At 44.5% G+C, this 27,793-nt stretch overlaps 3 protein-coding genes across 12 annotated transcripts in view; 1 reads left to right on the top strand and 2 right to left on the bottom strand.

Annotated features, from left to right (window-relative positions):
- Positions 1-27,793, bottom strand: part of FREY1 (Frey regulator of sperm-oocyte fusion 1) — a 433,428-nt gene that overhangs the window by 10,806 nt on the left and 394,829 nt on the right. The window lies entirely within an intron of this gene.
- The window catches only part of ZFYVE19 (zinc finger FYVE-type containing 19), a 29,593-nt gene continuing 2,827 nt past the window's right edge, over positions 1,028-27,793 (bottom strand). The window contains exons 4-19 of one of the 9 annotated variants that reach the window (XR_011047919.1): positions 27,251-27,411; positions 25,842-25,987; positions 24,823-24,937; positions 24,052-24,261; positions 23,478-23,557; positions 22,645-22,755; positions 21,080-21,222; positions 20,171-20,300; positions 19,342-19,675; positions 15,229-15,292; positions 15,049-15,108; positions 13,972-14,214; positions 12,420-12,527; positions 9,872-10,060; positions 5,749-5,863; positions 1,028-2,293 (exon numbers count right to left, since the gene is read on the bottom strand). Coding sequence is in view for 1 of the 9 variants with exons in the window: in XM_068397634.1 (XP_068253735.1) it covers positions 19,612-19,675; positions 21,080-21,222; positions 22,645-22,755; positions 23,478-23,557; positions 24,052-24,261; positions 24,823-24,937; positions 25,842-25,987; positions 27,251-27,411 (1,030 nt within the window). In the remaining 8 variants the exon portion in view is untranslated. Of the gene's footprint in view, positions 2,294-5,748; positions 5,864-9,871; positions 10,061-11,426; positions 11,507-12,419; positions 12,528-13,971; positions 14,215-15,048; positions 15,109-15,228; positions 15,293-19,145; positions 19,676-20,170; positions 20,301-21,079; positions 21,223-22,644; positions 22,756-23,477; positions 23,558-24,051; positions 24,262-24,822; positions 24,938-25,841; positions 25,988-27,250; positions 27,412-27,793 lie in introns of those variants that run through there. The other 8 variants (XR_011047913.1, XR_011047914.1, XR_011047915.1 and 5 more) reach the window with 8 other exon arrangements.
- On the top strand, positions 6,861-14,648 carry PPP1R14D (protein phosphatase 1 regulatory inhibitor subunit 14D). Of its 2 annotated transcripts, none has more exons than XM_068397644.1 (4): positions 6,861-7,195; positions 11,440-11,535; positions 11,750-11,782; positions 13,800-14,648. In XM_068397644.1, exons 1-4 carry the CDS (start codon positions 7,013-7,015, stop codon positions 13,866-13,868), a joined length of 381 nt encoding a protein of 126 aa, XP_068253745.1. In that variant the 5' UTR covers positions 6,861-7,012; the 3' UTR covers positions 13,869-14,648. The 2 variants fall into 2 exon arrangements, with proteins under 2 accessions (XP_068253745.1, XP_068253746.1); XM_068397645.1 differs by having other exon boundaries at positions 11,440-11,540; positions 13,800-13,848.

Genomic DNA, 27,793 nt, shown 5'->3' with positions numbered 1-27,793 from the left:
GCTGTATTTATTTTACTGAAATCATATCCTAACTCAGTCTTCCATTTGCTAGTGCAAGCAAGCCATGATCTTTCAATCACTTCTTTTACGGTAGAGTCTCCATTTCCCCTCTGTTCTCCTAATGGCCTTTTTTTCTGCACATTTTCCAGTTTCAGGGGTTTTATTGTTAAATATGTGTTACAGAATTCTATGCCACAGTCTAAAGAATGGATCACTATTACCAAGTATTTAATCTTCTCTCTCTGCTGGAAATATGTTGCTGAATACATCTTGGGATCATATTAGTATCAGTCATAGGCTCACTGCAGAGCCATCTTACGAACAGTACATGTTTTACAGATCTTTGTCTTGTTCTCTCTGCCATTTTCAGCTGATCAGCCCCAGTTGAATTTTTTGGTGACAATTTCTGAAGTATGTGATCCTACTTTTTATATTCTCTGTATTCTTAAATTTGACCCCTTTTTTTTTTTCTGCTTAGCAGATGAGTCTGGCTTGTTTATTTGACCTTTAAAGATCACATTTTTGGTCCTTCACTGTAGGAGGGATGTATCCCACCTCTGTGCCAGTATCACAATTTCTAAATATGCCCAGTTCCTTCTGGAGAGGTTCAGCAATCTAAATTTTAATTGAGATTAATCCCAAGATCAAGGACTTCTACTAGGGACTTCTCTGTTGCAGCAGCTTTCCTTCCAACTCCGTAACTTACTCTTTGCCCTCCTAACCCGGAAATACCATTGCAGCCCTCATCCTCTTCCAAACGAATAATTTCCCATGCCTTCAGCTGAGCTGTGTGTTATTCATATTAGCGTGAAGGGAAAGTAGGGTGTGTGATTTTTATGACTTGGGAGTGTTTTTAAGGGGTCCTGAAACAGTGAGTCATGTTTAACGTTCGTCTGTCTTTGAGAAGTGTCTGCTTTCAGTCTGGCAATAACTATTCAGGAGATGACTCAGGGAGGGTAAACTGCACCATTGTTTAATATTTGACTAAGATTATAGGAGCTCTTAGACACGCATGGCTTGTAACAAACTCTGTGCAGGATCCTGCGTCACCTGCCTTCCTGTGATTGCTATGGAGACCCCAGCACCCATTGGCAGGTGGATGCCCACCTTCCAGAAGGAAGTAACCCCAACAAACAGAAAAATAAGGAAGACTTGGTCCAGGTCCCCTTTGCCCCGCTGTGCAGCCCAGCTCCATGGCATCACCATCTACAATGACTTCCTGACAGCAGCTTGTTCCACCGGCCGCTGCAGACGAATCCATTCTGCTGTGCTTTACCTGGGAACCACTCCATGTATAATTAACACTTGGGAGACAGGTTTGCTTGCTTGTTTGCTTGTTTTGTTGTATTTGCCTCAGGTTAAACCTCCTGGTGTGGTTTAGGGGTGAGACCTGGATGCAAGTGACGGCACAAAGATGTGGCAAAAGAAGGAGACGGGGAGGGACCTCATCGGGCCGTGACTAACCACTGCTCCTGTGGAATGAAGCAAGGGAAAGGATGACGGGCTGCTGAGTCCTCCTGAGAGCCGTTCCCATTGCATTGAGGGTAGCTTTGGGGAAGGGAGTTACAATGAGGGTATATAGTTTTTTTGGGGAAGTTCTTGTCTACAGTCCTGCATGGCACTGGCTTTTATTTTAATGTTACTGGTCAAAGTAAACCCTTAAGGGCAGGAGCACTGGGAAAGGAAAAAGGGAAAATAGTGTTGAGACTAGTTACGCTGAGAAAGTATCTGCATTTTTGTCTTGTCTACGCTAGGCTTTTACAGGGAGATAGGTATGGAAATGTGAAGCAAAGAACCATAAATTTGCAGGAACTAGAATAAACTTAACATTTCCCATTGAAGTCCCCATAGGTAACCTGAGCTGTTCTTTACAGCACCTGTGAGTGGAACAGGATCGGCCATGGTGTTCCCTGTGGCCTCCCCTTCTCCATCACTTCCAACAGTGACTGCATCCCTGGGAACCTTCTGGCTTTCAACACCTTCAGGCCAGCTGCCCATGCCTCCCGTGAAAGGCTGCTCTCCCCAATGTTTGTAGATGGCGATTTTCCTGCAGGTGTGAGCGGTGCAGTCCCCACAAGTGTAATTGCACCCTTTCAAGAGGATCGGCTGCAAGAACTCTACAGATGGCCTCTGCAAGCATGAAATGTTGAAAGCAGGCTGGAAAACAAGGAAGATCCCCTTCATGTATTCAGCCAGTGCTTCTCTTGTATCCAACTCTACCATTCAAGCACTTGCTGAAACCTCTGTGCCACATGAAAACAGTCATAATGGTTTCAGTGCTGCAGGCCTCTTTCTGTAGGGAAACAGCAAAGCAATACAAGAGGGAGAGCAACAAAACAACATGGAGAGGTTTTCAGAGATCCCCAAATAATCCATTTGGCATCTAATGTTGTCAGCTTCACAAAAGTATTCAAGGAGGCGGGGGGGGTCCTCCTCAATGGAGATGCTTACTCATCCCACTACCTACGGGATGTCTGAGGATGGACACAGACAAGCAGAATTAATTGGCTAAATAAGGAGAGAGTCCAGGGTTTGCTACTCCTCTGGTGTGCCAAAGCAGTAATTACAACTATTTCTCATTTACCCTTCTCAGATGCTGATGAGCCAGTAGCCTTTACGCTTCACTTGACTGCAGGCAGGAGGGAGGGCAGGCAGGCAGGCTAGCTCATCTGACCTGTTATCTTTGTTGCTGAGACCTGTCTATTTTCTGAGGCAGTGTCAAATAGTGCAATTTTGGGTTGATCAGTCAAATACTAAGTTGGGAAATGTTTTCTTCTGTCTCTCGGCATTCCTTCTCACTGCCCTTTCATTGCCTTATGAAAGGCAAGACTATTGGGGGAGAGGAGTAAGACTGATTACTGATCGCCTGACTGAAGAATATATAGGCTTCTCTCCGTGTGCTGGTGGGAAGGCAGCAGTACTGCTCAGGTGAGAGGTGGGGACTGTGTGAGCTGGAAACCCCTGGCTGCTTCCTTAAATCTCCAGGAGTTGAAGGCGAGAGATGATGCGCTCTCCCTCTTCTTACTAGAGCTCTGGGGCAACGGTGCAGCCTTTTTGGTTTCCACGCTCCTGTGGAGACACTGGAGGATGAGGGAAGTGGATGATGGACATCAAGATGCTGGGTGTACTAGGGTTGCTCACTTGGGGCTCTGGATTTTTAAAATCTCCAGCCCTGGCCACATTTTCTGATCCACACAACTTTTTTCTGTGCCTGTTCCTGCTCACAGGAGGGTGCAGAACCTCTTTACCTTGTGGTGTCAAAGTAGTATTGATACAGTCACTGCTGCTGTCTTCCCTGGTTTAATTTGTGTTAATTACCACATTTGCAACCACAGGGAAAGCGATTATTTTTTAAAACAGGTGGAGAGTAGCTTCTGGCTGTCTTGAAGGGAAACGTTCCTCTCTAGGCTGGGACTCAAGGAAAAGGGGCCGACCTGGTTCTCTGGAAAGATGAGCTGGAGCCCTGCTGAATTATTGAGCACGCACCACAGTCATCAGCTGGGAGAGAAAGAGAGGCACCAGCTTAGGTCACAGGTGTGGGATGGAGATTATTAGCTTCAAGAACAGTGGAGTGTAACCAGATCTGCCTCATGCACTTCGTTGCTCTGCTGCCTGGATCAGTGTCACAGCTGCTTGGCACTACGATGCAGATGCTCAGCTTGGTTTGGTGGCCCTCTCTGCTGCTACAGGTAGTCACAAAAGCCCAACTCTACAGTATCGAATCCCCCCCTCCTTTCAGAGGCAAAACCTCACTCTTAGGGCAGGCCTGGAGGAGCAGCAACCCCAGGACATACACATGGAAACTGAGGCACAGTGTTTCAGTCTAACACTCAAAGGTGTTTGCCACATTTAAACCCCCTTTATTCACCTACATAAATGGTAAGCAGATTTGCAGAGGACATGATCACCAGCAACTGCAGTAGGAGGTCCATTGGAGCTTACGTGTGCGCAGGTCTTGTGAAAAAACAGGTTGTCTGATTAGATGACTTAGTTGCCCAAGTATGTGTGTTCGCTTCTGAAATTTTGGTCCAGGTTGTATGCCCAAAGCTATAAGGACAGATAACTAAGTTGAAAATAAGATCTCATCTCCCAGCCACGCCTGAGATCTCTGAGATCCCTCGCTGTGCATGTCCAAACAAAATGGTGCATGTCCTTCTGTCCTTTTGGCCACCTGAATCTGCTGTGATGCGAGGAAAGGGCAGGTTGGGGTGGAAAGAGTCATGCAGCTGCTTCTTGTTTGGTGGCAGCTGGCACTTACCAGCACTGGCAGGCGGCTGCTGCACCTGTAAGAGATGCTGCCTCGTTCAAAGGGCACAATATCACTTACCCTGTATGAGGCACCCAATCCTGTGCCTGCAGGAACTTGTACCACACCCTCACAGAGTGATCTTGCACAGTCTTTTTGCTTCCTCCTCTTGCTTTAATAATAGATTAAAATAGTTTATTACTGGAGGAGGCCTACTTTATCTGTAAATATTTCTTTCTATATTGCCACCTTCTTATTACAGAGAATTCATGACTAAGCTTGTACAAGCCAAAGCAGTATGATGAACATCCTGTAATCTGCCTCATTTTGGCTTATAGCTTTCCTGAGGGAACCTCTGACATCCCCCTCTGAATGTCTTATTCCGTTGTAGAGTGACACTGACAGAGCAGCACAAGGGTGCCAGGGTCTGCTTATTACTTTGTTGATAGAGTATGGATGGTGGTGTGAGTTTGCCTACGGACCTTTTCAGATGTGGTATCTCAGGACATTGCTCACACTCATGTGAGGTTACAAGTCAACAGCAGCTCAAGCTGTTTGAAGAGCCATTAGGGCAGGTTATATTCCCCTTTCCCTCTTCCTCACACCTATCCTGTGACCTCTGGATCCTGTGCTTCATAAAATGTAGCAAAAAGAAAACGTAGGTTGTTTTCCCCTGTTAAAAAATGTCAGTCCTTGAACACCAAAATAGAGCACTTCTATTTGGAGATGGGAACTTAACACCTGGCAGTGTGTGTCCTTTGGTCTAGAGCTACCTTGTGAAAATCCGCCTGTGCTGGGCCAGCATATTAACCTTTGAAAAGTCAATAGTTGTAAACACATTACAGGATGTTCAATGGGTTTTGCAAGGTTTCTAACAGTTAAGAATCTCTGAAGAATCTGCACTCACTGAGTATGCTCTGGGCCTCTCGCAACACAGAATTTTTTGGGAAATTTTGGTCTAAATAAGACAGTTTTAGGAGTGAGATTAGAGGGGGGGATACATCCAAGCATTGAGGAAAAATGGGTAAAGGTGCTTAAATTAAATAGCTGACGGCTGTCTTCTGAATAGAAATTTTAAGCTGTCTGAAAAGCAGAGGAGATGATATGCATTTCAGGTATACTTTAATACTTTATCCCTCACTGATGTTGAAGCAAGTTTCAAGATCAGCATTTTGTGGAGTTTTCTGTCAGAAAAGGCTTGTATTTTTTGTTTAAATTCAGAATGAAAAGAAGGGCTGGAATGGCCCTGCCCATTTTTCTATCACCCTGTGTACAAGATGTTGCTGGCTGGCTGTACCACCATTCCTCTGGGCACAGGAATGTGGCTTTGGCAGGGGTACTGGGTATGACTTCCAGAGGAGACCAGCCCCCCTGCAGAGTGCCCCATGCTGCCTGGCAGCAGCTGTCAGTGGGAGAAGGGCTGGTTGCTTTTCCTTTGGTTCATCTAACTCTTGGTCTCCAAACTGGAAGTACCCTGGCTGCCAGGAGCAGCAGAGACTTACTTGCTTTTTCCACATAAAGCATGAGACCGGCGTTGTTGTATCTGCTTCATGATGGAAGGTCTCAGCTGGTTTGTCCATTCAACAGGGCAGCTCCTTGGGCAGGTTGCTGGAGGATCTGGGAACAGATGAATGAATAAAGAGGTATGATACAGCACCTAGAGGGAACGCAGGTGTCCCAGTGCCCTGGCACCCCATAAACACAGCAGCCTGATTTCTGTTCCTCTGAGCACTGCTCACATGTATCCTTCTAAAATGGCATAGGGCAATAACACTGCAGACCTTTAACCTGTCTTCCAGTAAGAAAGAGATTGTAAACAAAGCAATGATAATATATAGTATGATAGCAGTTTATGATGCTTCTGCAGGTGAACCTGTTTACCATGAATATTTTTCTGTGGGAAGGAGATAGTGCTATATCCCTAGACAGGCCATCCCCTGCAGTATCATAGTGTCAAATACTGTACTTTTTTTTCTTAATAAGAGCACAGATATTTTGTTTTATCTCAGAAGCGCCTTGCTCAAATGAACTCAAAATTAGGGCACTGGGATTTCTACAGAAATTTTTGAGAAAGCTGGAATAAATTTACAGATAGTAGAACAATGTAAAATGGGTCTGCTGAGTCCAAGCTTGGCTTGCAGTGTCACTGACCTAGTATTCCCACTCTTGTAAAACAGTGGATGTAGCCACCTGACTCTAGACCACTTCTTATCTGTGCTGGGTTCAGTGCTTTAGCCAGAAAATGCCAAATACACCATTTCAATGGGAGCTAAACCCTGTAGCTGCAGGCAAAGTAGTTTACAGAGGCTCGTGGAGTTTGAACACAGCAGGATTCAATGCATTATGTATGGATCAGCCCTCTGGAATTGCACATGCACCTAAGTTATGCCTGTAGGAAAACAGTCATTTAAAACCTCCTTCTTCCCCACCTCTTGGAGCTGACTTGCGTTAAATATTAACAAACTTGGTTTATCAATTCCCTGGTTCACTTGGCTTCTTTTAACAACAGATGTTATTACAACAACTCCTCCACCTGTCACCACAGCTGATGGTGAAACCCAAGAATCTGCTGCTGTAACTCTGCCCGCAGAGCCTGGCTGCTGCCCCAGCCCTGTGGTCTCCCCCAGTTCTCTCCCTGGGATCGCCAATGGCGACCTGTGAGCAGCCTGTGCTGTGAGCCGCTAGTTGCAGAGAGGCATTGGTTAAAGGAGACAGAGAGGAGTGAGGGACGAGTCCCTGCTGTCAGAGGAGGAGGAAGTGACGAGCATGGCCAGCAATTCCAGCGCACTGCCCAGGGTGACTTTCCAGACACCAGAGAAACCTGGGGAGGAATCATCACACAGGAAACTGGGCAAGTTAACCCTAAAGTACAACCGCAAAGACCTACAGCGCTGGCTAGACCTGGAGGAATGGATCAACACGCAGCTGCAGGAGCTGTACCAATGCCGGGTGAGTAGCTGGGGCAAATCAGCCCCTCACTCGTCAGGTGAATGGGACTAGAGGCCCTGTGTGCTGGGACAGAAGTTTGCTTACTCTGCCTTACTGGAAATAGCTTCTTATCTTCAGTCTTCATTAGGTATCTTATTGACACCTGCTACAGCACTCTCTGCCTGGTGTGTCCGCAGTCAGGGAAGCTTGCACCATTACAATCCAACTAGCTTTAAAGTGCCTGGTCTTGCACCTGCTGGGAGGGATGTAGCTATTGCTCAGCAAGAGTAGCAGAACCTAGAGAGATGTACAAACTTGGGATGATGCTTGTTGCTGAGCTCCACGTGGTGAGTGGCTTTGCTGCAAGCAGTATCTAAGCTATCTGAGTTAGAGTTATCAGTGTATCCTTGTTCCTTTTGGTCACAACAGTGTTGCTATAGCTGCTGTGTGAATGAGACACTCCGGCTAACACTGTATCTGTAGCTGCAGAGTGTGGACACACTGCTGGCAGGAGGGAAAGAAAGAAAAAAAATACATGCTCAAATGTAGAGATCTTACGCCTTCATCTTCACAAACCCCCAGAGCTGTCTTCCTTCCCTGGGATTCCCTTTGCACTGGGAACAGTCCCTCCTAAATTCTTCCTACCAGTCTGAGAGCTGTCCCACTAAGAAAGATCCAGGAGTGCCTAGGTCCAGCACCTGAATGGTACCAGTCTTTACTTGAGCTGTTGCAGGGTATATGACATTTTTTTCTTCAGGGTAGTGTGACATTTAAGTCAAGTTCCAGCACTGGCTGGGTACACTGAAATTTTAACCTGGTAGTATCGCTTCTATTCATATTTTGTGCTTAGATGGATGGCACTCACACTGGCAGCTTTCAGAAGGCATAGAGATAATCCATTTGGAGTGTGGCACAGGAAGAGGTAAAAGGATTTGCCACATTGTACATGATAGTCTTAAACCCATTTCAATAGCTTAACTAAGGGTTTTGCTTTTATCTGTAGGGCAATGGCCGATGCAGTAAGAGAACATAGTTTTCCTGACTCACAACCCGGTACATCTTCAATAGAAGACATAGACGGGTTTAACAAATTGTGTAAAGCAGCTTATTCATGTCCTGGATAGGAATGGACCAAATGAACTGTCAAGCCCTTTCTGCCCTGTTTTCTGTATTTGCACCCCAGCACAGCGTTAAGCACATTTTTGAGATACAAGGAAGAAAGAGCTGATGATTGCTTAAAGTCTTCCACTCTGAGCATCAGCAGTTTCAGATTACCATCAACAGTGGAAGTGGACATGTTAGAATAGCCTAGGAAAGGCGATTTTTCTGCTATATGCCATGATGGTACAGAGAAGCTTTTGCCTGCCCAGGCTGATTTTCTGGGCCTGAGAGCCATAGAACGATGTCAGCTCCACGTCTGAAGAGCCAAACTTCACGAACTGTCTCTGAGGCTGTCTTTATTATTGTTGTTGCTGCTGCTGTTATTATTATCATCATTATTATAATAATTTTCTGTGTGATTGTTTCCTATTTGATATTTGTGGGAATGTACCAGGTTCTCATGCCATGTCGGGAGAGAAAAATAGCTAATTTCTGTTTTAATTTATGCCATATGCAAAGAACACGCAGCAGAAAACAAATAGACAAAGGTCCTTCCTTCTGTCGCAGATGCATGGCTCCTCTGAAAATGAGTATATTACTGCTCCTGTTCTGTTCATTAACATTCTCAGACTTCCCAATTTTATAGCTTGTTTAGTAAAAATGACAAAGGCTGAAAGCTCGTAACCTCTTCAAGACTTAATTGTGAATTTCCAGTTGTTTTCTATAGTTTATAAAATGATAGTAATAAATTCTCAGCTGTATCTTAGGCCTCTTGATAATGCATTATGAAACATTACATAGTGTACATGGGAGCAGATGTTATTGCTAGACCTAGTCAGACAGGTAAAATTCAGTGTGTCCACCAAGTGCTAGAGTGGTGGTCCTGGGGAGTGAAGGCTCTTTAAAAGAACAGTGGCAGTGACAGTGACAGTGTCCTTTGCCAGCCATGCCTGCACTGGCATTTAAGGGACTGTCCCTGGGGTTGGTAGCTCAGTTCAGAGAGCCCTTAGCCTGACTGTTGAGATTTGCCAGAGATAAGCAAGGAGAATGGCTGCTGCTTGGAATAATAGAACATCTTGCCCTTCGGGGAATTACTGCAGTTTTAAAGAGAAGGTTTGGGTTTGTTTTTTGAGCTAGACTAGAAGCACTTGGTACCACTAGCAACATGACCCAAGATGAGGCTCTCTGCGTGCTACTGTTACTTGCCCAAGTCTACAGATGCATACTTGTAAAGTGTCAGAAAAACAAGTCAGGTTACATTATCACTTCTGGGTTTCTGAGAATTAGGAGCTGTTTACTGTCATCAGAGTAGCTACCCAAAGGGGATATTTTTTTTCCTACTACAAAATCCCAGCAGGCACAAGTGAGAAATCCAGCCATGCCCTTACAGAAGCAGATTGCCAGTGGATTGCCTTTGCTACCACCTCTCTAGCAAAATGGGTTTCCCAACTTCCTGGTATATTTGGGCCAACCTAAGAGATTTGCTACCAGGAACTACATGACATGATGCTGTGCCAGGTCAGAGACTGTTAATAGGGTACAACAGAGGGTTACATAGGATCTTTTCAAATAAATACATGTGCCACAGTAAATTACTTGTAATCACCCAGGTGGCCAGCAAGTCCCCCTGCTTTCCTCTGTGCATTGTGGCAAGACTATTTAGTTAGCCCTGCTTCTTGGGCTTCCTTGGATCCATCGACTTCCACTACACTGTCTCTCTGTCAGCTTCTTCCTTTGCTCCTGCTGCCCTTGGCAGTGCAGTGTTCCTCAGTGTCTTCCAGAAACCTGTGTGACAGAGTCAGAATAAACAGCATTGCAGAATCAAATGCTGGCAAGGTTAGTTCAAACATCGCCTCCTGATACAGATAACCTGAATGATATGCTATTTACTGCCATGAGGCTTTTTGCAACAAAACTAAGACTCAGGAGAAAACTTGATTTTCAAGGTGATTCCCTGCATGTGGAAGCCAGAACACCATCCATACTAGGACCAGAAAGCCATAAGGAGTTCCTACCCTACCTCACCGTCCTGGTGTATTTAGCTTCTTGGCCAGAGACAAAGTCAGGCTGGATCAACACTTGTTGTCTAAACAGTCACATGAAAACTATTACTTTTAAGAATAAATCTCTGTGGGTCACGGTGCAATATATTTAACTCTGGTTTATTACTTATTGTCAAGTCAGCTGCATATCAAAGCTGAACAAAGGTTTTCTATTTCCTCTCTGGCTTGGTATCAGAGACTGCTGAGAACAAGTTTCTTTTTTTCCCGTAAGTATTGCCTTTATTGTTTAATGTTTTACATACACATTCATAAATGCTACCCAGCAATCAGGTACTGTGCTGTTTACTCAGTATCCTTATTCTGCTGATTACTATATTAAAATATCACTAGTGTTGTCAAAGATTCATTTTGCAAATACATTGGAAACCACAGCCTGCTTTCCTTACAGTCTTGTAGAGACATGTGGAGCTAAAATGTGTCTACACTCAAGTTTACAAATGTTTCCAACTAACACCCCCATGCACTACAAGATTAATACTCCAATCACCAAAGCTTGGGGTCTCTCCTACATTAAAGGAGGCTATTATATCCGTCTCATATCTGTTAGAGAAAGCTGGCAAAATATTGTCAGGCCTTTCAAAAGCGTAATTATTTTTCTCTCCATTACTGCAAAAAGCCTCAGTATAAATACCAGCTATATGAATGTATTTAGCCTAAAAGCTTAAAATCTCCCTGTATTAGTTGTGCATCTCTCAGATTAAGCCTGCTGGATTTCTGTTCGGTGAACGCTTGTGCACACTCTTCATAGATTAAGGTTGTCCCAGGCTGGCTTACATTGCATTGCAGTTGGCAATTGCAGTTGGCTATTCTTGAAAGGGTCTTCCCATGACGGATGACGGATCCGTGAGCAGTGGTATCAAGTGTTGAGGTGGGAAAAGATAAAGAATGTGTACATCCGGATGTGTGGCTGTAGCAGACACCACAGAGGGGCTGAAATCCGTGCCCTCTTATTTTGAGATGATTTATATCTGGACCTCAACTTTGCAGCATAGTTTTATTGTAACTAGTACCTTCTTAGCTGCTCAGTTCTTTAAAGATGGCCTCCAGAGTTCCTAGAAGTTTGAAGGTTTATTAACTGTGTATTTTTTTTTTTCTTTTTAGCTAAGAGAGGAAACAGAGGCAGCAGCTCCTGAACCACAAATTGATCTTGAAGATCTCCTGGAGGTCCCTAATGAAGAACAGAAATTAAAACTACAGGTCAGGTAGAAGGACTTGGTGACTTTAAGTTAGGGACTTCTTTCATAAACACAAGTAGTGGTGCATGGGGTACGGAATATGTGTATACAGTGTTGCATGATGCTTCCCTGTGTCTTAGCCTGTCAAAGGTAGTAAGATTCTATACCCTTTTTTGTAGGGAGGGGAGAATAGCTCAGCTCATAAAATACTAAAATGATGACTCCTTGTTTTTTAGGAAATCCTCCATGAGTGCTCCAGCCCGACAGAGGTGAGTGAAACACCAACAATATGTGTATGTTATACCGTGCTGTCAGAGCGTGCCTTTGTTGCTGCTTGGCTGAATAGCCAAGACATTACTGTGCCTAACATGACGCTGCAGATTTGTTTAATTCCCAGTGGGAGGTGTTTGCCACTTTATTCTGCTGTGCTAGAAAAATACATGTAAATCTACATGGGTGAGCTTAAGGCAGACCAGTGGAGCAAATAAGGAATTACACTTTACAACCAAAGAAAGTTCATTCCATGTTTTGGACATCCTAAGCTGACCAGGCTGAGTTGTTCTTTGGTCCTCAGTGTAGAAAAGCCATAGACAATGATACAGCTCACATAAGCACCTTGCACACTGTTAACTAAGTGCATTCTTAGCTTAAACCACTCTACTGTTATGAGTGACAACAATGTAGGATGGCCCTCAGACTGGATTAAGCAGATAATTGTTGAGCAGTGGCCACGTAAGTTAGTTTTACATGTGTTTTTTTCCCCCATGTGAACTTTACAAGTACTGGTTTTGAGTTAGAGAGTTAAAGAAATCCCACAAGCTGTCACAATGTCCAAAGGAGTGGAGCCCAATACTTTGCAGTGTAGTGCATGTACCGCACAGCAATTGCCTTCACTGCACTGCATACCTGTGCAAAATGGTGACCCCCCATCACTGCTTCAGTCACATGCGTTGCATGTGAACGTTGTGCTTGGACATCACTCATCAGTCTCCACATCGTGTCGAGCCTATGTAGCTGTACAGTGATGAACATACAGAAAATGAGGTGGATGCATGCCTGTCACTGAAATTAAACTTGTCTGTAGCCATCATTACAGATAGTCTCCTAGCAGGGGTTCAGCAGACAAGGATGGCAATAAGGAAATAGTTTTCAGAGTATCTGAATTTCAGACCTTAGGCAAGAACCCCACATTCCCAGACAGATAACTGAAAAGAGTTTGCTTACTGATTCATGGGCTGTGAAAAGTGTCTTGCAGACAGCATGGTGCTTGCTAACTACAAACTGATACTGCTGCCCGATTGGCAAAAATAAGTACTTTCACCCCAGTGATCTTGAACCCTGTCCCACAGACCAGTTTCCTCTGAAGGGACTGACTGAAAAGGTATATATGATCCTAGGCATTTACTTCCAGAGCATGCTGTGGCAGGTAACTTCTGATCACCCAAGTGAGGAAGCTGGGCTTCCACACAGCACAAATGGCAGCAAGCTGCAATACTTCCAGTGACCTTGCCTAATTACAAGGACATGTAGCTACCTCTTTGGGTGAAGAAAGGCTGCACGCTCCTTTATGGTGATGTTACTTGTCATGCAGAGGATAAAGTTTGCACTAGTCACATTCATTGACTTATGCTTGGAATAACCAGATGGTCCAGTTTAGTTCATAGTCCTTGGCTGTGTCAGCAAAGTAGTCGGGGTTTATCTCCATTAACCGCTCATCTATCTGCTCTGCCCATCCTCAACTCCTGCTCCAGGTTATCATTAGACCTATGTGTGTTTTGCTCCACCTCTTCTCTGCCAGCCACTTCCTTGTAGAATTGGCACAGCTCCGAGGTTGGTTGCAATCCACAACATGGAGCTTTACAGGTTCAACAAGAGGGACAGCTTGCTTTGTCCTAGATTGGGAGGGCAGCAGAAGTAGGTGGGAAGTTATGGTGGCAACAGGAAGCAGAGGAACCTAACAGAGGACAACAGCATCCTGAGGTCATCTCAAGGTGGAAAAAGCAGGTATCTGGGATGAAGAGGGGCAGGCTGGCTCCTGGGGAGAAAGTAAATGTAGATGCTCCAGAGAAAGACAGGGGAAGGGAAGCAGAGGGGCTTTTAGACCCTTCTCATCCATCAAAAGGTTTCCTTTCCTAAGCTAAAAGATAGGTTTGTTCAGTACATGTCAGAATTCTGGTTTCTGCTTAACATGAAGGTGAATGTGGGAATAATGCAAGCGCCATAGTACTCTTTGGGCTGGTAAGCACTAGAATTAACATGACATTCTTCAACCAATTCTCCTTGTAGGACTTCATTACGGAATTGCTTAGTCGATTGAAAGGTCTCCGAAGAGTCACCAACGCTCAGAAGAAATGACCCTGCCCACATGGAACATCCAGCTTTGGCCACAAGGAAATATGTATCTTCCCCACAAAAACCAGGATCAGCAACATCATGTCAGAATATGTTTAGGACTTACTGTTATCGAGAAACATCATGAAGTTTGTGAACTTTCTACCAGCGGTTTGAAGTCTCCACTCCTTCCAGATCTACGCACACAGCAGGGAGCTAGATTGTACATTTTCTGGATTCTTAAAGCACGTTAACCTGGGGAATAGGACAAGATGTCCTTCCTTTAGTTTCTTCTAGGAATTTCCATGCTGGCTGAGGAGCACTGAATACAATTCTCAGGAGCTCATCAAGACTTCTTTCTTTCTGTCCACTGCAAGGGAAACAAGGCATTGGTTATCACTCATTCATCAACATGGAAAATGAGTTACTGTTAAGCTGCACCCTGTTTCAGTCTGGCTGGGACCCAGCTGTGATCTCCTGCTGGTTACTGCTGTACCTGACTCTACAGCATTGCATGTACTTTGTAACTCTTACTAAGCCTCTGTTATTCATGAAGGTTGGACAGAAAATATACAGTAGGATGGAAGGAAAATGTTCAAGTGCACCTGGTCTACTTAAGGGGAAGTCAGTGAAACAGCTGCTAAGGCTAATGGAAGAGAGATTACTTTTTCCTTTTTGTGGAATTTAGGACTTACTGATTTAGAAGCGTCTTCTAAAGGAGCAAGGTCTGGGAATGATTTTTCTCATCATTTAAAAAAATGTTGGAAAAATGCTTTTTTTTGTGTATTAAAACAGAGAAAACCATCTGTGCACTACTTGCTTTTGCTCTCTTTTTAGACAATAAAGAAAAACGGAAGTAAAAAAATATCTGCTCCCAATTCCCCTGCAGGGAGCATCTCAGAGCGAGTCTTTTGGAGACGGGTAGGTCTCACAAGTGAGAAGTGAAGTAGGACACATTGTCTTGCTGCACAAACTCTTCTGGCTACAACTAAGGTGTGGCTGGAAAAATACAGAGGTAACAACATCCAGCCTCTCAGCAAGTCAGTAACTTGACACATGTGGCTAGAAAATAAGACAGCAAATGGAGGCTGATTGCTTAGGCAGAGCAGACTCTCACATGATGTCTTGCCCCTACTCTCTCATGCCTGCCACTCAAACACAAGAGATGAGTTGCTGAGTCACATCCAGACGGGCTCCTACGTACCAGTATGTTCAAGGCTAGCTCTGAGTACGTTTTGTCAGACAGGGACAGAATGGGCCAACTCTGGAACAAAAGGGACATGCAGGTTAGCTACCAAAGACAAACAAGAATTCTTGTGCTGGACTGTTAATATCTTAAATACATTAGTCTTTTCATCTTTATCAGTAACAGCGTGATGATTACCTTTTGCTTCCCTCCTATTTTCCAGCAGAAGTGTCAGTGAACAAGCTGTGGGCTGTGCACATCTCTGAGAAGACAAAATCCAAGCTGCATTAACAACTGTGATGTAAGGGCTTCCTTTCCTTTACATGCTGTTCTTGTATGCGACAGCCTTCTGGAAGTTAGCAAGCCACACAGCTCATACCTTCTCCTAAGGCTGCTCCAAGAGGCTCTGAGCATCACCCACTAGGCTGGAGAAATGGTCTTTATCAGGTCCATATATATCTATGGTAGCCCTAGGGACATGCCATTTTTGGCTTAATAAGGGGCTAATAGGACATGCCTGCCCTCCTGAAATCTCAGTTATTTTACTTACTTTTGTAAGTAAAATAACAACAACAAACTAAATCCAGAGCTGCACTGGTTGTGATCTGGCATTGCTCATGGACTGACACCTGCTAAGAATGTATCAATCAATCATTGCATCCCTTGAGAAAGGAGAGAAGCACACTGACAAAGGGCTCTGAGCACTGTTAAAAACACAGACTAGGTTCAAACAGAAGTTCAGGTGGAAGATCTAGGTGGACAGGCCATGAGCTGAGTGTCCTAAACTAGAGCTGTAATTAGCTGCAGCACAGTAGTCCGTAGGAGTCCAATTACTTACATACCCTACAAGGAGACTTCATTTTATTCTGCTGAGTTGTGAAAGCACAAAGACCTGAGATGCCTCTCCTCTGGCCCGAGAGAGATTTTCTGCACCCTGGGCATTGTTCTTTATTCCCCCAATATGGAGTAATGCAAAGAAAATTTTTGTCTATGCTTTAAGGCAGACATTGTTAGAACCCAGGAAAAAACACGTTCTTGAAACTCTGCTTGACAGAAGTTGTCTGTGGTTATTCTGCAAGTAGCAGAAAAAGAGTAAGCTGCAGCCCCTATAATGTGCAGGACATCACTACCACATAAGAGCACTTCAAATGAGCACGGTGTGACCATGGGAACAAAGCAAGATGTGGCCTGTGATAGATGAGTTCTCAGCTGACTGGTGCAAAAGAAAAAGCAACATAAGGCAATCAATCAGAGCAACTTCTTTTTGTTTAGTTCTTAAAAGTAGTAAATCAAAAAAATTGCTTTTATTTACTTTTTGGCTGTTCTCAACCCAGACCATATGGATAGACTAAATTCAAAATTTTTTTTTTTTTTTTTACAAACAGCTTCCAGTTAACTTTGCTGTTTCTCAGCACCATCACTAGCATAAGGCTGTAATGTTTGCTATGCAGACACTGTGCAAGAATGTTTCTTTAAATGAACTTTGCCCTCTTGATTATACCAAAATAACTCAGAACTATGAAAGTTCCTGTGCTTTTCTAACTGAAGATTTATGAAGGTGTATAAAATAACCTTTAATGCAATTTTCCCTTAGTTATGATCAACACTTACATTGCCTGTAAAAATATTTGGGCTGCTACATTTAGACACATTACAGCACTTGAGACAACATGCATGCTTGTGAACCACAGCAAATGCAAGTTAATGTAGTTCAACTAAGCGGAGACCTCTCTTTGTAAGCTGATCTGAGTTCAATATTGTGTTACCATCATTTTGCATTCTTGTTGGGGTGGAACCTACATTTGATAGTTCACATACTAAACATTTTGAGAGGGAAAGAAAATCTTCTTGTGCCCTCATGGCATGCTACAATGACAGAAGCAAAGAAGCTGATTCTCTTTCTTGAAGATACCAAGTTCTCTTCAGTCCTTGAATGGCTATGACTGAAGTTGACCTGGCCTGTCATGAACTGATGGTTTACCAGTATCTTTACTTGTTTACCAGCACCTTTTCAAAGACAAGGACAGGGAGTAAGCAACACAGCTAAAAGTGCGCTGCCCACTTAAAGGTCACGCAGCATTCCTCTTTTACGACGACAGATTCAGCTAGGTTTGCTTCCTGCAGACAGCTGATCTAGATACCCCTTCTACCCCTCCTACCCCTTCGCTGGAGACTTTCAAGACCCGTCTGGCTGCGTTCCTGTGTAACCTGCCCTAGATTGGTCCTGCTCTGGCAGGGGGGTTGGACTCGATGATCTCCAGAGGTCCCTTCCAACCCCTAACATTCTATGATTCTACATGGAGGTCACTGAGGCAACAGCTACAGTGGAAACGGCTTTTCAGGGGAAAGTGATTGGGCTGCCACTAAAATGGTCGATTACATGCAGAAAGCTCAGCAGCCACAAAAGTGTCCATTAGTGGTGCAGGGAAAGCATCCACATATGTGTGTATGACCAAAGAGACTCTTCCATGTATGACTAAGTTCTATTTCAGGTATTGGGCTGGGTGCATTTCTGGATTCCCTGGAATGACCCCACAGAAACCAATCTGGGAAACTAAATAAACTGCTTCCGGCTGTCACCTGTTCCTTTACTACCGATGTGAACAGGGCAGGGCTTACAAGACACAGGCTGCCTAACTGCACAAGGAGCTCAAACTTTGGTTGTGGCTGATGAAGCGTTCAAAATGTGGCAAGTAGCGCATCAGCTCATACTAAGATATTTAAAAAAAAAAAACAGCTGTAAAGCAAGAATTAAAATGTCTGCTAACTGCCTGGAAAGGACACAGGCTGAAGCCTGAAGGAGTGGATCAGTCTTAGAAGAGATATAAGAACAGGTATTTGCATCTTCTGTACATGCAAAACACAAAGGATTTAACCTAAGACAGAATTGGGCTGTCTTGCTATCATCAGACTAATTATCCAGGTCAAATAGCAATGAAAAAGTGTCATTCCTACAATAAGACCAAGCCAGAACAGCACTTTGGTTTAAGACTGCAAGCTCCTCAGGACAGTAACTCTACTTAAATTTTGCGTAACACAGGGCTCATTGTGAGCTCTTGCATCAGAACAACTCAAGTAGTTTTCCTATCTATCTACCTAAAGCAAGGACTGCCAGGAGAAAGATGATCCTCCACAAGAGTCAGGTTTTGCCACCCCTTCCTAACACAGGGTTTTGATGGCACTGTTGGATACACTTGCAATTTTCAGTGTGTTAACCTGCAGTATTACTATTCTACATTGTCTGATACAGGTTTCTGTTGAAGGGCCTGATCCAGTCCAGCATGTTAGCACAAATTAAACTACTACTGAAGATGAACCCATCTTATTTGCTGTGCTCTGATCGGGGTGGCTGAGGTGCAGGCAAACACTGTTACGTCAACTTACCTGTGGAGGCAGTGACCTTAAGCACAGGGGCAGGGCAGACAGCTGGGAGTGGCAGTGTCAAACCAGACAGGCAAGATTCATTGGAAACTCCCTGTCAAAGGCAAATCCTTGAATTTTTTGCCATTGGAATTTGTCAGCCTTAGAGAGCTGCCTTGGAAGTCACATTATGGTCCTGGGAAGCGCTCATCCTGATGGGATATTAGAGCCAATTTAGGGCAAGTTTAGTCAGGTATTTGAAGCAATTCTGGGTGCTTTGATTGCTTGCATCTGGACCGTCTCCAGTGAGGGATATGAGCATATTAAACTGAGCTTCTCTCATAGCCAGATAAAGAACATCACACAGGTAACATCTTTATCCTACCAGGGGACCAAATACTAAACAGAGCCAAACCTCGCTTTCAGACTAATACACAACTCTTCCAGACTAACATGCTGCTCTTACAGACCACATGGAACCCTGGCACAGCCACTGCAGATCACAACACTGTGCATCAGTAGCAGATTACCTTTACAAAGCATCCTTCATTTCAAGTACGTGAGCAACACTGCCCATCAAGGCAGAGTAGCCCCTGCACCTTTGCCAGCCGCACCACAGAAATATTTTTGATGACTTCATGATCCTTCATTTCTTTCCCTAAGCCACATGACACTAGGACTAAGATATCATCACAAGAGAGCAACACTTTGTAAAGGGCTATCTGGCATTTCCAGGACAGACTTCAACCACAGGCCTCTGTAAATAGTTTTTATTATGCTTTGAAAGTTCTCATCACACACGTGATCACAATGTAGACAGTTTTCTTAGTGCAAAGTGCTTTGCGGCCTGTTGAAGCAGCGTGTAAGCTGTTAGCAAAAGCAAGAAATGACTTAACAGCCAGTCAGTACTGCCTTAAACACACATCTTTACTGCCACCCGCATTGCCTTACCGTCTGTATTTACAGACTCGTATCCACCTCCTCATATGAAGTCCTCATTTATCCCCAAGCATGCACAGCAAACCCTGCACTTCTCTGGTTGTATTTGTGAGGACAAATCCACATGCCCTCCAAGCCTCTCTCAGATTACAGCACATCCTTTAACTGTCCAAAACATCACCCGTTTTGGCTGCAAATCCACTGGGACTCTTCCCATCTGGCCAACTCCTCTATTTTCCTGTTCTCCATCTCCTTTTCTGCCCATGAAGAGTGTGATCACTTCTACTTGCAAGGATGATAGCAGGACGTGTGGTGGTCCTTCAGGTCAAACTCATCATGGCCTTCCCTGAGAAGCAAACACAAAGCGCAGTCGGAAGTAAATACCCACGCAGGGAACTCACCCTTAGCCACTGCACGAGATGTCTCCCAGCAGCCCTTAACTAGAAACCTAACCCAAGGGTTAGCTGTGAGGACCCGACTCGCAGCCACGTGGACTGACTAAAGATATTTGCTTGCAACAGGAATAGACCTTTGTGGAAAGGTCTGCTCATCCTTGCCTGCTGGAATGAGAAATGACAATAGGTCCCTCTGCCTCTTTTTCTCCTTGAGAGATTCATGTAACTGGTGGCTCATTTTCAGCACCATGTCTGTGATTCCCAGGCACATTAGCAACTCCTATGACAACAGCCAAAATGACAGTCTGCTCCACACAACTCCAAAAAATAACTGTTGTGGCTAAAATGCAGTGTATTGGCAGCTGTCTCAACCATGCTCAGAAGCAGGCAGTGTTGAGTAAGACACAAGCTTGCATATGAAACATGCAACAGATACACTCACTCACCTGCCAGACTGCTGATTCTGCTTTTACTTTTGCTGTCTGATACTTTTGTTTGCTTTTAATCATCTAACATTGCCAGTCATAGGTTTTCTTAACATTTTCTTATGTTCTCCCCCACTCCATTTCCACCTCTCTACAAAAACATTTGCAGGAAATGAGAGAATATACACAAAAGCATCTCCTACTATCCCAACCAGATTCTTAGCATCCTACTGTCTAAATGTCATCCAGCACTAATCTGAGAACCCAGCCAAACACCCAATACTTTTGAGGCATGAAAAGGAGAAGCCATACAAGCTGTGAGGAATAGCTTTGTATTCAAAGGAATTAACTCTCCAAATTTGAGACATGCAACTTTTTTGTCAAAAATCAAGCTACAAATGTTTAAGAACCAAGACCATAGCTGCTGCAAGGCCTAACTGAGAAAAAAAAAGTTCACCCATACATATTTCAACAAAGATTTTTTTTACATGGTTTAAGACTGCAGAGTCTCAACCTAAGAAAAGCCTCAGGAATTTATACTATGTGACGCCCCCTCTTATGGAATCCAGCCCAGATCATCTATCAATGTCACTAACAAGCCATAGGAGTCACTGAACAATGGTCTCACTTATCCCATCCCACACAATGCAGCACATCAGCTGCTCCAGAGAACACTGAGACAATGTGCCCAAACATGCACTGGAGCAGTACAGACAGAACATTTCTGCCTAGGACCAGTTTAGTCCCTGAAGCCTGGGATAACTACTGATGGCACAAAGTATTTCCTAACAGCTAGCATTCAGCTCAGATCTGGGTTCCTCAAACCTTCCCTCCTACTGCCTGCTTTTCTGTCCAACAGGATGAACAAACAAAAGCAGCCAAGCTTACCTGTGACCCGCCTCGCAGACCAAGAGGAACTGTGAGACTTACTGAAAACAGCGCTGGCAGTAGAGATCCCCGTCACAGCCATGGCAGCGCAAAGTGGCATCTTCGTTGCAGATACAGCACCAGGGTAACTCATCCTCATCACTGTCATCTGCCCTGGCAAGAGCTGTGGTGGTTGGAGTCTGGCTCTAATTTACAAAGAGAACAGAGACACAGAATTCAGACTCCGGCAGAGACAATACAGGACTTTCACTGTAATGCATGATGACCGCAGTGTCATGTCACATGGTCCATAGTTCACTCTCTGTTGATTCCAAGTCTGTGAGATGAACTTGCCCAGAGCCCAAGGACAGGCTCCATATGTATCTAGATGATTGTTAAATAAAAACCCAAGGTACTTCCTGTCATTTGCTCATGAATCTATGTTCCTTGGAAGGTAAGCACGTATTCACCCTCATTTAGTGTCTCCAGCAATATGCACCAACATTGTCCGTCCTGTGTTAAGGGCATGAAGCCCAGATCTTCTGGCAGGCACCACAGCAACAGCAAGTGATAGACAATTCCTGCTGCAAAAGCAAGTGATCAAGCAGTTTTGCTGAAAGCAGTTATGTGTGAATGGAAAGCAGTACGAAGGTGGGAGGTTGTTTTCTCCCTGTTATACAAAGAAAACTGGGTGACAAAGGAAGCGATTCGCCAAAAGGCCCCTACTATTGATTTGTACCTCAGGTTGGGCCAAAAAGATCTTCTGAAATCATAATCTAAAATCTATCCATAAGGCCATCTATTGTCTCCTCCTGCTTTAGAGAGTACTCTTGTGGAACTGAACAGCCATACACACACTGGGACACAGTGCCTGGACACTGGCAAAGGCAGCTTCCTAACACAACAGCAATAAGATGGCACTACCTTTTAAATCAGTAATCACAGAAGTGCAAGGTGGCACACCTATGAGACGGATGTTTTCAATAATGTTTACAATTAAATCATTTCTTCCACTGGGGACAGGCCTGTCAGGTGTCTGTGAGTCACAGGTCCATTTAATTCTTGTAATATACATTAGAGAAGGTGTATGTATTTCCATAATAGGCTAGAATCCATTCTGAGCATAGGATATCTTGTTACTAATTCCTTCCTCTGATGTTACATGAGAACACAGACAGTTGATTACCATCTAGAGGTTCTATTCTGCACATGCTGCAAGCACTGGCAAACCTCCCACTTACCCTGGTTCAGGCTGTATGGTACTAGACTGTGACCTTCTTGGTTTAATCATACTGGTGAGTTAAAAATCCCTTGTCTAACATCCATCTTGCAAGGTCTATGCTAACTTCTCTGGGTTTAGAGGACATCATCCCATCCGGCAGAAAGCCAGCCTGCAAGGAATTGTATTCCAGGGAGCAACTCCTTTTAAAAGTGCAAGGATGACACAGCTGTGCACAAGGCTGGTCAGTCTTGCAGAAGCCACTCAGCTTGTCTGATCTGGAGAAACTGATCATTGCTTTTTTTTTAATTGCATCAAGCCTAGGATACAGCAAACTTTTGCTGCAGAACTGTACTCTCCTGAGACCCTGGAACATGTCATTTCAAGACATCCTGACCAGCTAACTGACCTTTTGCTTTGCTTTCTTACACAGGTTCTGTTGTGAGTGTCGTGGTTGGGTGGTCTGATCTGGAGGAATGTTGAATCCACTTGCTTCATCCAGGGCTGCTTCCTCTGTGAGCTGGTAACAACAGAAAGCAAGAAGTCTGTTTCAAATGCAGCTGTGAGCCTCACTCCAGGCTCTAAACCTCCTGCCCTTCTCCTTGCTCTCATGCAGTAACAGGAGATGACAAGTCTGAATATATCTGGTGTTATCCAGACAGATGTGAGCTTGCTCTGTCTGTGGTCTGAACACGGTGTGTACATTGCGAACAGTCAGTGTAGCAGCAGGGGGCTTCAGCTGACACACTCTACTTTGCAGTGCAGCTATCAGCAGACCCTCAACATTACACTAATCATGTGCGTGTGGTTTGTAATCAGGCAGAAACTTAAGCACAGAAAGCTCATGTCAGCCTGCAACACAATTCCCAGACATTTTAGAGAGAAATCTAGGCTTAAGCTGCGCTAAACAGCCCACATCTCATCATCCATGTTCTAGATGGGTGGGGGAAAAGATGAAACAAGTAGTAAGGAAGTTCCAGCAGACTGGGGTTGGAGAGGAGACACACACCACAAGAGACACTAAGCATGAGTAATAAAGACAATGTGACAGACTAGAAGTAATGTTGTCAATCACTTGTAGCTGAATGGCCCATGGGAGCTAGTATTGGAAAAGCAGTAGGAGAGGAAGGAATGAAACTCTGCCCAGGAACAGAAACACATCCTTTGCATGCTCAACAGGAAACATACACACTGGGAATAATTGAGAGGAAGATTAACAAGTCCACAGCTGCCACTTCTGACCTGTTTTAGCACCCTGCGAATGGCTTCCTCCTCAGCCACTTCCTCATCACTGTCAGGGAGTTTATAGGTTTCCAGTGTAACTGCAGGAGTAAGAGACAGGAGACTGTAACCCACACCTGCCTCAAACCTTGTGTCCACTTATGTGCCAGAGACAATCTCGTGTGGTGTGAGCTGGTTTTGGCATTCTGGTTCTGGCACAGACAGATGGAGACTCCTCAAAAAGGGCATTACTGTTTGTTTTTAATACTGGAAGAGGGAAGGAAAAATTCCCACCAAAACCAGAGCTTTGCTTTTAAAGCTTTGTTAACATTACCATAGCATGGTAGAATTATCTTAAAGAAGGGTGCAAAACAAAGCAGTCTGATCTTACAGCTCCAGCCTTTACCGTCAACTAAGATCTTTCATAGTGATTTCATGGTGAACTAATCTGTACAACTTTACAGACAGAACCAAATCTCAGTCTGTTTCTTGCAGAACAGAGGAATTAAATGAATAAAAGCCTCTCAGAAAAGAAATTACTCTGTCACAGGAACTTCGTTACTCTCTTGACACTGTATTCTCATCTGCTACCCACCTTTCTCTGGGTCCTTGCCTCTGAGCACTGCCAGTCTCTTGGCAACTTGCAGGATCTTTTCCTGCCTAGTGTTCTCTTCCCGCAGCTCAGCAGCAGCTTCTGCCAGAAGTTTATTCTTCTCTTCCTCTATCTGTTTTGGGTCCAGATTTGCAGGGTAAACACAATCTTCACTTTCCCGATTGAGATCATTCAAACTTTGGCTACTAACAACTACAAACAGACACACAGAACACGCTGGTGACTCAGCAGTAATGTTCCTTGGGCACAGACAACATGACTAAAACAACGGAATGAGAGCAGCTTGCTGCTCTCCATTAATCTGGATAATAATGGGACAAGGCATGCCACAGTAGGATCCGCACTGTACATGAAGAGAAGTGAGCTTATCTGTGTTCTACAGTGAGATCACAGAGAAAGCACCGCAGCTAGGAAGATAATGGTATCCCAGATTCCAATATTTTGTAACAGAGCACAGGTGTGCTAGGAGTAGCAACAGCTTCTCCCCAGGGAAGGGTCACCTTAGAGAAACAGAGAGGAGCAATCTGAATAATACAACCCTGAGAAGAAGAAACCATTTCCAGGCAAAGACAATGACACCCAGTATGGAGCCAGATGGCTGCTCTTGGTCAACTTGAGAGTCATAAGGGGGAGATAAGCACAAGCTGGACACCCAGCTCACCTGTAAGCTAGACAGGGAGGCACATATTCCCTTTGCACTATAGCACATACATTATCAGACAGAAACAGGTCTTTGGAAGCCAGAATAGGTACCTTGAGGCTGGACTCTTTGTCTGTAATGCTCATCAATGGCAACTTCCTCAGACAGTTGAGTTAACAGGTCATCTGTCTGTTGGACCAGACTTCTGGTATCAGGAGGTTGGTGTACCTTATAAACAAGGAGGTCATGGAAAAAGGCAAATGAGAGGAAAGTGGCATACTCAATCAAAAGAAAAGTTTGGTAACCAAGATCACCCAAGGTGGGAGCAGCATAAAAAGATGTATCCACTGATTTTGAGAGCCTCAGCTTACGGTTATCCAGTGTAAGACTTTCAGGGCTTCGTTCTCAGAGGTTCTGAATGTGCACAACTCTAAAAGCAGTCACCCAAACAAGGCAAAGTGGTGCTGAATGTGTAGAGTACATGCTGCTGGGTCCCAACCCCAGCTCTGCCACTACCTCCAATGTAAATAAAGTGCCATTCTCAACAGTGCCAGCCAGCAGGCCTGCTGAGGCCTATGGTAACAGCTGGGCTTGCAGCACTGCGGAAAAAGAAGCATGAAGAAATGATTTCTCGGGGACAAGATCATTCATATAGGCTTTGAAGGCATACATCCAACTCAGTCCTCTGCAATCTCAGACTAACCACTCTGTGCTTCCATTTCTGAAATAATTAACAGGATTTTGCCCAGCTGGGATGCAGTAACAACTACAAGATACAGTTAGAAGGCAGGGCTGATAAGCCCCAAACACAGACAAACAGCTCTGAAAAAATTATCAGACCACTTAGGTATACAAATGGGTTGAGAGACAAAAACTTAACATCTATTGTTAAAAATAAACACATGAACTACATTTGACATAAAGGAACATACTGCATTCAAACTGAAGCAGTGAACTGGTAAAGGCTGGCCATTTGCTTCTGGAGCAATGACACAAACAGGAAATGGAGATTTCTGAAGGGAGCCACCTGGACACAAAAAAGCTGAAGAAGGAAGGACGGCTAACGTGCTGGGACACCAGTTACTGTGCCAGCTCAGAATAAAATGCTGGCTAAAGAGCTGAGGCTGCTTACAGGTCTGGGAGCCTGGGAAGGCGGATCTCTCCCCTGCAGGACAGCCAACCGGTGTTCCATTTCCTGTGTGGATAGAACAGGTCCCCGGCAGTCCTCCTTCAGGGCAGCCAGCCTAGCTTCGATCTCAGCCTGAGTAGGAATGGACTCTGCAATTCAGAATAACCCAAGGGAGGAAATTACTCTTATTGAAAACAAAAGGCTTCAGACTTTTTTTTTCTTAAAATCGTATTTCTTTCTGGAATCAAACTCTGAACACGTGAGCAAAAACCACTCTCAGCCCCTGACATAAATGACGGGTCACACTACACAGACTCAGAGACTACTCTAATGCTAACTGCTATGCTTTTCATCCAAGTCCTTGCCTCCTTCGCAGTTTATTTCCTAGCCATAAGGCGAGTATTAGGGTAATGTCATTTGGCCATCAGCTGACTCGGGATACTAGGGACAGACAGAGCAATAGATCTCATTTAGGTAGTACAGTCCACTGCTCCCACATCTCTTAACGTAATCGTAGGCATATCAGACTGAAAACCTCCCCTGCCACATAACAGGACAAGAGGAAATGGCCTCAAGTTGTGCCAAGGGAGGTTTAGATTGAATATTAGGAAAAATTTCTTCACTGAAATTGGGCAGGCTATCAAGCATTGAAACAGGCTGCCCAGGGAAGGGGCTGAGTCACCATCCTTGGAGGTATTTAAAAGCCGTGTATATGTGGCACTTAGGGACATGGTTTAGTGGTGGACTTGGCAGTGCTGGGTTAATGGCTGGACTTTATGATCATAAGGGTCTTTTCCAACCTGAATGAGTCTATGATTCTATGATAATCAGGTAACCACTTTGCAGTGTATTCTTTCCCTTTTAGAGATCACGTATCATTTTTTAAATAGTTTATTCTCCCACAAGTACGACAAGACTGTTTCAGAATCAGACAGCTGTGGACTGGGATGAGAGTCCTTTTTCTCCTCTGTGAGGCAAGGCTGGCCAGAACATAATCCCACAGAGACTGGCGCTGCGGTTGCCCAGTACAACGACCCACAGGAAACCTCCTGCAAAACAGTCTGGCCAAAGAGCCTCATTTCATTCTGCTCCTATTGGGCTTGACATAGGCTTTTACCCCAAACAACAGAAAATGAGAAAGTGATTTTACAGGTAAGATACTACCCCCAAACTGAGAAGCAGTTTCAAGGGAAACCCCAAGAAGCAAAAAGAAACTGGAACATTAATCTAAAATCATTGTAGCATCTGGCCATTGTGGCAGCAGGATGTGGATGCTCTGTCCAATTTTAACCCTTCAGTTCCCTAAAAAGGCAGGGTCTGAATGCCCAGCACTTCCCTACCCTCCAGGTTCCATGTTTCCCAAGTAGCAGTTGTTCCCACCCAAGGTATCTCCGGTATCCTCCAAAACTCACTTGGTTTCCTTTCCTCCCTGAGCCTCTCCAGTCTCTCTGCAATAGCTCTATCCTCTTTTGAGAGACCCTGGTATCTGGCGCCTGCTTGACCTGAGGGTTTTGCAGCTGCCTTCTCTTGTTCTTTCAGCTGCTTTTGCTTAGCCTCAAAAGCTGCTACACGCCTGTGACAAGGATGGAAAAAAGATAAGACAACTGAGAACAAAGGTTTAAACTCTGAGTTATGAAAATATCTTCTGTGAACCCAACAGGCTATTTGAAGAACGTCGGTGTAGAACAGAACAGACACCACTCCCTCCTGTACCAGGCTCTACCATATTGGCACAATGAAGTACTCCCAAGAGAAAGGAAAACCTTAGCTCACAGGAGCAGCACACCTGGGACCATTTCCAAGGAGACAAAGAACATTTCACCACCAGGTTCCTGTTTCCAAGCCAATCCCGACCAGTCATGTGGCTGTTCAGGAGTCTATTCAAAAGAGCAGACAGCCCACCCCCCCAAACAAACAAACGAAAAGCCCAAAGAACAAAATAAAAGCCCCATCCT

This window comes from Nyctibius grandis, chromosome 4 (genome assembly GCF_013368605.1).
Source record: "Nyctibius grandis isolate bNycGra1 chromosome 4, bNycGra1.pri, whole genome shotgun sequence".
In the NCBI taxonomy this organism is placed as follows: Eukaryota; Metazoa; Chordata; class Aves; order Nyctibiiformes; family Nyctibiidae; genus Nyctibius; species Nyctibius grandis.
This window is presented reverse-complemented; position numbering and strand designations above follow the sequence as displayed.